At 50.3% G+C, this 11,295-nt stretch overlaps 2 protein-coding genes across 2 annotated transcripts in view; one reads left to right on the forward strand and one right to left on the reverse strand.

The window, feature by feature from the left end:
• The window catches only part of ash2l (ash2 like, histone lysine methyltransferase complex subunit), a 58,434-nt gene extending 48,438 nt beyond the window's left edge, over positions 1-9,996 (reverse strand). Inside the window, exon 1 of the mRNA XM_060856705.1 lies at positions 9,934-9,996. The gene's annotated coding sequence lies outside the window, so the exon portion shown is untranslated. The remainder of the gene's footprint in view (positions 1-9,933) is intronic.
• LOC132836911 (nodal homolog) lies at positions 1,979-9,277 on the forward strand. Its single transcript, XM_060856478.1, has 3 exons — positions 1,979-2,210; positions 4,896-5,677; positions 9,120-9,277. The coding sequence occupies exons 1-3, from the start codon at positions 1,979-1,981 to the stop codon at positions 9,270-9,272; spliced, it is 1,167 nt and encodes a 388-aa protein (XP_060712461.1). The 3' UTR covers positions 9,273-9,277.
• Positions 9,997-11,295: the final 1,299 nt, after the last annotated feature.

Below are 11,295 nucleotides of genomic sequence, written 5' to 3' on the forward strand. Positions count from 1 at the left end.
GCTAACCCCACAATACACTGAGCCTGCAGGGAGAAGGGTCGGGGGGGTTGTTCCAGACTGACCCATCAATGCAGACACCATTTCTCCCTGTGTCCCCAGTGTGGAGGCTGGCAGACCAGACCTCCCTCTCCCAGTCAGTGTCTTGGGCCCATTTGAATGCTGGATGGGAGATGTGTGTGTGTGTGTGTGTGTGTGTGTGTGTGTGTTGGGGTAACTTCCTTTTCCCAAGGCTGCTCTCGCCTGACCAGAGTGGCTGTGAACACACTCTAACCCCAGCAGCACCTTCATCTGGGAGATGGGAGTCTGCATTTCACTGATCCCTGCTCCCAGCTCCCTCCATCCCCAAACACTCTGGATCCTCCTGCTGCCTGCTCCCTGAACCTGGGAGGGTGTGCATTCTCAACCGTCAGACACTACAAACCCCACCCACAGTGAACACACACACACACACACACACAATGTCTGGGAGTGTCAATACCCCAGTGTTCCACCTCCAGTCAAACACAGCAACACACCCCCCCTTCAGATTGTGGTCTGGCAGAGACAGACAGATATAACAAATAACTGCGAATGTTGGAAATCAGAAACAAGAGGAGCACTTGCTGGAAAGGCTCAGCAGTTCCGCCGTCTCCCAGTGGAGAGAAATCAAGAGTTAACATTTCGGGTCCAATGACCCTCCCTCAGAACTGGGAGGTTCTTTCCCACAGAAGGCCGGTGTGTTACACACTGAGCTTTAACCAGGGGGGGAAGACAGGAAAGTGGAGCTGAAGGTGGTGAGATCAGCCATAAAAGCGAATCCTGGCGGATCTCAACGGGATGGGATGCTCCAGGTGGTTATGTCACATCCAGAACTGGAAGAAAAGGGGATCTGATACTGGGAATAACACAACAGAAAGACGTGAAATACATGGAGAAACGGACCATGTAAACGGGTTTATAAAATCATGAGGGGCATGGATAGGATCAATAGACCAAGTCTTTTCCTTGGGGTGGGGGGGAGTCCAGAACTAGAGGGGCATAGGTTTAGGGTGAGAGGGGAAAGATATAAAAGAGACCTAAGGGGTAACTTTTTCACACAGAGGGTGGTACGTGTATGGAATGAGCTGCCAGAGGATGTAGATTAGATTAGATTAGATTACTTACAGTGTGGAAACAGGCCCTTCGGCCCAACAAGTCCACACTGACCCGCCGAAGCGACAACCCACCCATACCCCTACATATACCCCTTACCTAACACTACGGGCAATTTAGCATGGCCAATTCACCTGACCTGCACATCTTTGGACTGTGGGAGGAAACCGGAGCACCCGGAGGAAACCCACGCAGACACGGGGAGAACGTGCAAACTCCACACAGTCAGTCGCCTGAGGCGGGAATTGAACCCAGGTCCCTGGCGCTGTGAGGCAGCAGTGCTAACCACTGTGCCACCGTGCCGCCCCAATGTGGTGGAGGCTGGTACAATTTCAGCATTTAAGAGGCATCTGGATGGGGATATGAATAGGAAGGGTTTGGAGGGATATGGGCCGGGTGCTGGCAGGTGGGACGAGATTGGGTTGGGATATCTGGGTCAGCATGGACAGGTTGGACAGAAGGGTCTGTTTCCCTGCTGGATATGTTTCTGACGTTATCTCATTGAGCAGGCTCGACGGGCTGAATGGCCTGTGTGTGTGTCTGGCGGGAGGCAGGCGGTGTCCCGGGCTTGCTTGGAGCGATGTTCGGGTTTGGGAGTGACTCCGGGGGTCGGGAGGGAAGGGGAGAAGAGAGGGGAGCGGGTGTCCCGGGGCTCAGTGCTGCAGACAGGGGGTGGTAGTGACAGTGTTGGGACTGGGAGGACCAGCATTGCCTGCTCTCCCCTCCCTCTCTGTCTGGGAAGGACACGGTGTGGATTCTGACAGACAGAGAGAGAGAGAGGGGCGTGGGGAAGCTGGGCTGGTCCTTATAAAGCAGCTCCCGCAAGCTCTGCAACTCCACAGTCCACATGGAGCGCCACTCGGCCCGCCCTGCGCTGCTGTTCCTCCTCTTCCTCCTCCTCCTCGCCGCCCGGGAGTCCCGGCCCCTTCCCTGGAAGGCACGGCAAGATCCCAAGAGCCTGCCCGCCTACATGCTGGAGCTGTACAAGGCGGTCACCGGGAGGGTGTCCCGGGCGATCTCCGACCCCGAGCGCAGCGCCGTGCTCCAAGCCGACCAAGTGGTCAGTCTGCCGGCCAGAGGTAAGGCGGGGGCTCGCTGTGGAGGGTTCCTGCTGTCCGCGCTCCCTCTGTGTCTGTGTGTGTGTCCTCCCTTCCCGCACTCCCCCCCCCCCCCCCCCCCAGCCCCCTGGGTGAGCGGGACAGAGGCACTCTCTCTTCCCCCCCCCCCCCCCCCCAGCCCGACTGTCACTGCATTTAGCAAGCCCCTAACTCTCCGGGCCGTGGGTTGGAATCCACACCAGCCAACTCTGCGATTCAAACCTGACCCCCTCACGGTTACCATGGCCACAGACATCAACCCACCCAGATCCCCTTCCTTCCTCCAGAGAGTCAGAGGCTGAGGGGTGACCTTATCGAGGTGTATAAAGTCATGAGGGGCTTGGATAGGATAAACAGACCAAATCTTTTCCCTGGGGTCAGGGAGCCCAGAACTAGAGGGTGGGAGGGCAAAGATATAAAAGAGACCTAGCGGGCAACTTTTTCACTCAGAGGGTGGTACGTGTATGGAATGAGCTGCCAGAGGAAGTGATGGAGGCTGGTACAATTACAACATTTAAGAGGCATCTGGATGGGGATAGGAATAGGAAGGTAAAAAATTATATCTGAGTTCATCCCTTGTGGTTGGAGGGTTCCCAGGCGGAAGATGAGGCGCTCCTCCTCCAGCCGTCGTGTTGTTATGAATAGGAAGGGTTTGGAGGGATATGGGCTGGGTGCTGGCAGGTGGGACGAGATTGGGTTGGGATATCTGGTCAGCATGGACGGGTTGGACCGAAGGGCCTGTTTCAGTACTGTATGACTCTGACTCTGTCTGTAGGTTAGGGTGGATTGACAATGCTAAGTTCCCTCCTGTGTCCCGGAATGTGCAGATGAGCTGGGTTAGCGATGGGAAATGGGGGTGTGGGTTGAGGGAGGCCGTTTGGGTTGAATGACAAAAGTTCGGACAGCTATGGGGAGGGGAGGCTGTGAGCAGATCAGATCCAAGCTTTCAAAATCATGAGGGGACTGGATAGAGTCAGGGGGGGAGAAACTGTTCCCGCTCAGGAAGTGACCAGGAACATCTGCGTCAAGGCACGGTCAGTATGCTGAGGGGAGAGTTCCCCACAAAGGCAGGTGGTTGTGACCTGGAATGTCCTGCCTGACAGGGTGGGTGCAGGCAACTTCAACTGACATTTCCAACAGGAATGAGTGATGTATCTGAAAGGGAAGGCAGGAACAAAGATGTCACCTTCAGACAGCTAGAACAGTCAAGATTGCCTGAATGGTCTCCTTCATCACTGTCATAAACCAAGTCATCCATTGTGAAGCAGATTGGACGATGAGGTCCTGTTTATTGTTAATCCTCCCAGCAGAGGACATGTTTTCAGAGGATCTATCCTCTGATTGAGCACCCCGATTAGTTCATTCCAGAACCTTCTCAGCTCTTGGAAAGAGCAACTCACTCTGTCCTACCTGACCACACCGATTCATCCCACAGACCCTCAGCAGAATCAACACGAATGTGAAATGTGTGACTGAATTCTGATTCACTTTGTGTTCCCCCTCTGCCTCAAGTCTCATGTTATTGATATTTCTCACCATCTCATTCAAGGTGAATAAGAAATGAACAATAGGGGCAATGTACAGGGGCTAATCCACTTCGCTTTCTGTCACCTTCCCCTCCCCCCCCAATAATTCTCTTCCCTACCTTCACCACTGGGTGTTGTTGGCATCAATCATCGACTGAGACCATGGCCAATTTGGCAACATTATTCACATTTGACCTTTAACCCATCAGTATTATTTGCAGTCACCTTGTTCAGGCATGTTCTGTCCCAGCTCTGGTCAGGTGGGGCAGAAACCCAGACCTAATCGTTCAGAGATCGAGTCACAGAGATGGAAACAGATCCTTCGGTCCAACCCGTCCATGCCGACCAGATATCCCAACCCAATCTAGTCCCACCTGCCAGCACCCAGCCCATATCTCTCCAAACCCTTCCTATTCATATACCCATCCAAATGCCTCTTAAATGTTGCAACTGTACCAGCCTTCACTAATTCCTCTGGCAGCTCATTCCATACACGTACCACCCTCTGTGTGAAAAAATTGCCCCTTAGCTCTGATTTATATCTTTCCCCTCTCACCCTAAACCTATGCCCTCTAGTTCTGGACTCCCCCAACCCAGGGAAAATACTTTGTCTATTTCCCCTCTCCATGCCCCTCATGATTTTATAAACCTCTATAGGGTCACCCCTCAGCCTCCGCTCCAGGGAAAACAGCCCCAGCCTGTTCAGCCTCTCCCTGTAGCTCAGATCCTCCAACCCTGGCAACATCCTTGTAAATCTTTTCTGAACTCTTTCAAGTTTTACAACATTCTTCAATTAGGAGGGAGACCAGAATTGCACACAATATTCCAACAGTAGCCTAACCAATGTCCTGTACAGCCGCAACATGACCTCCCAACTCCTGTACTCAATACTCTGACCAATAAAGGAAAGCATACCAAACGCCGCCTTCACTGTCCTATCTACCTGCGACTCCACTTTCAAGGAGCTATGAACCTGCACTCCAAGGTCTCTTTGTTCAGCAACACTCCCCAGGACCTTACCATTAGGTGTATAAGCCCTGCCCTGATTTGCCTTTCCAAAATGCAGCACCTCGCATTTATCTAAATTAAACTCCATCTGCCCATGTCGTTTCTCTAATTCAGACACTATCTCTTTTTTCAGGTTGGAATTACAGTGGGGACAGTTGGATCATTGACTTTGACATGACTTCCATCGCTGAGCATGACTTTGTGCATTTTGCAGAGCTCAGGATCCGAATGCACCCAATCTCTACTTGTCCAAACACCACCATCTTCATCAACCACATCCACAGCTACAAATGCCAGGGCAACAGGACCTGCCACAGTTGCTCACCCCTTGGCTCCTTCACCGTAAACCCTCCCACTGCCAGTTCCAGTTGGCAGGTCTTCGATCTCACTGGTTTACTGAACAGATGGCTGAGCCGGGGCGCTCCACTCCGGGAGTCTGAGAAGCCCGGGATCCAGGATGTTCACCGATTTCCTCCCGGAGAGCACCAGCAAAGCCAGTGCCAGCCGGGCAAGTTGGCCAAACTGGCAAGGGCGGGCACCCGTGCCAAGCCCCCTCATCGGAGATCCGAGCAGATCATGATGGTCGTTTTCTTCAAGAGGAGCAGGGCAGAGGTGGGTGGAATCCCCTCCACACTCCTCAGGACTGTGGAGCGCTCCAAGTTCCAACGGGCTGGTGAGCTGGGGAACGCCAAGAGGCAGAAGAGGAACCGGAAGGAGAGGCTGAACATGGGGAACAGCACGTCACTGAGAGACCGGTCACTGTGTCGGCGGATGGACATGGAGGTGAACTTTGACCGGATTGGCTGGGGGGGCTGGGTCATACACCCCAAATCCTTCAACGCCTACAGGTGTGGGGGAGAGTGCCCCTCACCTCTGGATGAAACCTTCATGCCAACCAACCACGCTTACATGCAGGTGAGAATGATGAAACGCCACCTTTCCCTGAGAGACCATCTCAGCCAGAATAGTCCAACAGAGAGTGTGTTTCCAGGGGGATTTGTCACTTTGAGTTAACAATGTGAAACGGACAGTGTCAGACCCTCATCGCAGGGACAGCCAGAGTTAAAATGAATGCTTTTATCCATTTATCTCATCAATGATCCAACTAGAATGGTTATCACGGGTTAACAATTCCCAAATGTCAGGAATAATTCTCACTCAGAAACTTGGTGAAGGAAAGCCTCCCTTTCTGCATCGTACTTCCCCCTGCTTTACATCTCTCAATAGTCTGATGCTATACGTTTACTGTGTTCACAGTAAATATTCCCCAAATAATCTATCTACTGTATTTAAAATCATAGACATGTACAGCACGGAAACAGAACCTTCAGTCTAACTCATCCATTCTGACCAGATATTCTAAATTAATCTAGTCCCATTTGCCAGCCCTCGGCCCATATCCCTGTAAACCCTTCCTATTCATCTACCCATCCAGATGCTTTTTAAATGTTGTCTTTGTACCAGCCTCCACCACTTCCTCTGGCAGCTCATCCCATACATGTACCACCCTCTGTGTGAAAAAGTTGCCCCTTAGGTCCCTTTTATGTCTTTCCCCTCTCACCCTAAACCTATGCCTTCCAGTTCTGGACTCCCTCCACTCCAGGGAAAAGACCTTGCCTTAAAGGACAATGTCTCCATTCTCTCACGTGCTATGGACAAATGTAATCCATTGCTCTCCTGAAACCCTACTATTCTCTCTCTGTCTCTGTCTGTGTGTGTGTCTCTCTCTCTCTCTCTCTCTCTGTCGAACTGGCTGCAATTTCGGATCACGTTCCCAGTGTTCTTTGCTGTTCTGACACAAGATGTGGGTGCTGCTGGCTGGGCAGTATTTATTGCCCATCCCTAATTGCCCTTGAGAAGGTGGTGTTGAGCTGCCTTCCTGAACCACTGCAGTCCATGGGCATGCAGGACGATCCACAAACCCACAGGAGGGAGTTCCTGTATGGTAACCCAATGACAGTGAATGAATGGCATTTGAGAAACACAGAGCAGGAGGAGGGCAATTCAGCTGTGTGAGCCTGCAACACCATTTAACAGAAGAATACAAGAGCTAGGAGCAGGAGTAGGCCACCTGGCCTATCCAGCCCCCTCTGCCATTCAATAAGATCATGGCTGGCCTTTTCATGGACCGGGCTCCACTTACCCACCCGCTCACCATGAACCCTTAATTCCATTACTGTTCAAAAATCTGTCTATCTTTACCTTAAAAACATTCAACGGGGCAGCCTCAGCTGCTCCTCTGGGCAGGGAATTCCACAGATTCACAACCCTTTGGATGAAGAAGTTCCTCCTAAATCTGCTCCCCCTTAGTTTGAGACTCTGCCCTCATTCTAGTTACACCCCCCCCCCCACCACCCCCCACCTGGAAACAACCTCCCTCCTTCTGTCTCCTCTATCCCCTTCACCATTTTATACATTTCTGTGAGGTCCCCTCTCATTCCTCGAAATTTCAATCAGCATAGTCCTGGTCTCCTCAGTCTCTCCTCACTAGCCAACCTTCTCAACTCTGGAATCAATCTAGTGTACCTCCTCTGAATCCCTTCCAGTGCCAGTACACCCTTTCTCAAGTAAGGAGACCAAAACTGTACACAGTACTCCAGATGTGGCCTCACCAGCACCTTACTGAGCTGCAGCATAAGCTCCCTGTTTTTAAACTCCATCCCTCTCACAATGAAGGGCAAGGATAATAAAGAACATATTTTGACCATAGCTGATCCTCTATCTCAAATCTATATTCCTGTTTTTCTTCCCGTATCCCTTGATGCCTTTAATTCCAAGTCAAATTCTAACCTCCACAGAAACACCTGCCACCTTCACTCCAGACAGCGTCAGCAGTTGTCATCATCAATCTTCTTTACTTAAAGCTCTACTTGCCTCAAGATGAGGCTGCTCCAACACTCTCATGTCTACTCTCCAAACCTGCGTCCTCCCTCACTTCTCAAAAGGCCCACCTTGAACCTTGCCCCACACAAAGTGCTCCTTGTTGGTTGACCACTGGCCCTTTTGTCCCCTGGGACATTGGAAATTCCTTCATGGTTTGACACAATCCTTTTCAACAACCCCCTGTGGCCCTCCGATCCTTCCTCATGCTCTGATCCTCACACTGCCTGCCTCTGGGCTTTCTTGCAAACCTTGGATCTTACACTGACCCTGGGACTGTTTGGACCACCTCACAGGGTTGGCCAGTCTGAGTGCTTCCATTCCTGAATCACCCCCCCAGCCCCACTATCCATACCCCCTCACCTTTCCTGTCCATCAAGCTTCTGGACTATCTAGTCATATAGACTGTAAGATACAGGAGCAGAGTGAGGCCTTTCTGCCCATTGGGTCTGCTCCACCATTCTATCACAGCTGACATGTTTTTCCAGCCCCATTCTCCTGCCTTCTCCCTGGAACACTTGATCCCCTTACTCACCAGGAATCTGTCTATCTCTGTCCTAGATTCACCCAGTGACCCGGCCTCTGCAACCCTCTGTGGCAGTGAGTTCCACAGATTGACCACCCTGTGGCTGAAGAAATTCCCCCTCATCTCCGTTCTAAAGGCTCACCTGTTCACTCTGAGGCTATGCCCTCAGGCCCTCCACTCGGCTCCTGGTGGAAACTTCTCCACCACGTCCACCCTATCCAGGCCTCTCTCTATCCTTTTCAGTCAGAGCCCCCTCATGTTTCAAAATTCAATTGAGTGCAGCAGACCCGGAATCTATAACCTCTAATGACGAGCCCTTCATCCCCAGGATCATTGTTCTGAAGCTCCTGTGGATCTCCATCCAACGCCAGCATATCCTCCTTGAGATATAGGGTAGATTGATCACAATATTCCAAATATGGTCTGACCAGAGCTTTGCATAGACTCAGCAGTCCATTCCTACTCTTGTATTCTAGCCCTCGTGAAATGAATGCCAACATTGCATTTGTCTTCCTATCTGCTAACTGACACATCCCATTCTGCTATTTGAAGTCTAATTCCTCACCATCTGTCCATTATGGAAAATGATGGGAGGCCATTTGGCCCATCCCACCAGTGTTGTCTCTTTCCAAGAGCTATTCAGTTGAGCCTGATCTTTCACCGAAGCCTTACAATGTTCCCATCTCAAATTTTTGTCTGGTCCTTTGTGGAAAGTTGCATTCCATCAAAGCCCACCAGTCTCTCCGGAAGTCGCAGTGCCAATCCTCATTGTCCTCCAGACATCTTTTCAACATCTTCCTGATGTTCTTACCAATCATCATCAATCACGAATCTCTCCATGGGAAGGATATTTATTGCCTCTGTTTGTTCATACAAGTCATGTTCTCAGTGCCCTTGCTGCAGAAGTAAACTTGTCCTGACCTCTCTCTCTCTCTCTATCTGTTTTTGTAGAGTTTGCTGAAATCCTTCCACCCAGAACGTGTTCCCTGCACATCCTGTGTGCCCGTTAAGATGAGCCCTCTCTCCATGTTATACTACAAGAATTGGGATGTGGTTCTGAGTCATCACATGGACATGATTGTGGAGGAGTGTGGGTGTCACTGATCTGTCACCCCACAATACAAACGCTCCGATGTTTTCCCATGTAAAAAAGTGTAAATTCCATATACAGAATATAAAGTGATATATTTTTCTATGAATGTAAAATAAATGTGACTTTAAACTATTTTTGACTGTGGTGAATCGACTGCTGCCCCACAATGAAACAGGAGGTGGTGTCGATCTTGAGAAGTGGCGAGTTGTCCTTCAGCCCCTCGAACCCGTTCCAGTGTTGAGTTTGTAGACTGCACCTTTTGTCCCAATGCCCCTCTACCTTTGTTCTGTATCCCAGAGAGGCAGGTGGCTGGGCTCACATGGGCCTGGGAAAGGTTTGCAAGGCTGTGGTGGGATTGAATTGGATAGTTGATGAGGGAGCTTGAACAGGCACGATGGACGGAGTGGCCTCTTCCCGCACTGCATCATTCTAAGCACATCAAATTCCTTTGAGCTCCAACCCTTGTGTGAAGGGGTGTCACCTGTCAGTTTGTACACAGCTCCGTTGGGTTTGGGCTGGATTTTAACACTGGCGGAAATGATCTGACACAACCTCTGCCCGCATTCTCACTTCACCAGAGCACAGAGATCAATGCTAAAAATAAAGCAACTGGAGCTCTCTTTCCCACCCAGTTTTTGTCTCTGTAATAGGAGGAACATTTATGTGACTCACCTTCTCTTAGAAATTCAGGAGTTTTCTGCTATCTCTGTGTGTTTGCTGCTGCCATCACGAGTGCATGGGCATCTGCAATGATTGAATTGGAAAGGCATTCTAACTGAATATTTCCTCCTCAAATACTCAGGCACTCAGAAACATGCTGAACTGTACTCATTCACACACATACAGACTCCTCGCCAACAGACAAACTCACCAACATACACTCGTGTACACACACGCACACACTCTCTGTCTTTCTCTCACACTCTCGCTCTGGCATACACACACTTTCATTCACAAACACACCCTGAATCACAAACTCCCTCACTGACAGACTCTCACAAACATTCACAAATATACAGGGTGTACACTCATTCGCACACATCAAGTGTGTGATTCAGGAATATTATGTTCAGATGCCACAGGTGAATGAGAGCTCTCACATCTCTCGCAGCTAAAACACAAAGTGCCCAATAACTTGGCATCAGCCGATGTATAACCAGCAGCTTCATTGTACCCAAGGTTTCAATAGTGACAATGAGTAGAGCCAGACCGAGGGAGGTTGGAGGTGGGTGCAACTCTTGTGCAAGGCTGGTAGCAGTCAGGGTACCAACAGGTAAGTGAGGAGCTGGGAATCAGGCCAAACTTCCCACCGGGTGAGAACATGGATGGAGGTGAAGATATTCAACATTCTTTCAGGGGAATATCGATATGTGTATCCCTCATCACCTTGAACTGAATGCTGAGGGAAGGGAAAAGTCAACCCCATTGCTATTGGTGTGGAGTTAGAGGCAGGATAGAGGTGGCAGCTTTCCTTCCTCCTGGAACTGACAGCGGTTACATAGAAACCATCACTGACACCAGCTGCCATCGTGGCAATCAAACTCATGAGCCCCACAACACCAAGGCACATCCAGAGCTCTGAGCTGCAGTGGGATTCAAGCGACTTTTGGAAATTAAGGTGCACAGCAAATTGTTTTTGCTCTTGATACCCTGCTCCGTGTGTTTGTCACCTTCAGGGTCCAGTCATTGATGGCTGTTGGTGGATCTCCCACCTCCTACCCTGTAAATATCAGCTCACCCAAATCTCAGTTGTTCACAGCCAATCTGAGGCAGTTCAACGGCTCACATTCACCTCTGACATGCTCCCTCATCCACTGCCTTAACTTGCAGATTTTCATTGCATCAATGACAAGAAAAAAAAATGTTATTGGTTTGATATGTAATGAGAAATGTGCAAGTATGAAAGCATATGGCCTTCCCTGTTTGCTTTGCCCACTTTCCATCTCTGAATCCAGCCTCCTGACCGTCACTTGCTAACTTTCTGTGTCAGATCCAGGGAATGGTTCTGGTGCAGAAGGAGGCCATTCAGCCCAT

This window comes from Hemiscyllium ocellatum, chromosome 48 (genome assembly GCF_020745735.1).
Source record: "Hemiscyllium ocellatum isolate sHemOce1 chromosome 48, sHemOce1.pat.X.cur, whole genome shotgun sequence".
Taxonomy (NCBI): domain Eukaryota; kingdom Metazoa; phylum Chordata; class Chondrichthyes; order Orectolobiformes; family Hemiscylliidae; genus Hemiscyllium; species Hemiscyllium ocellatum.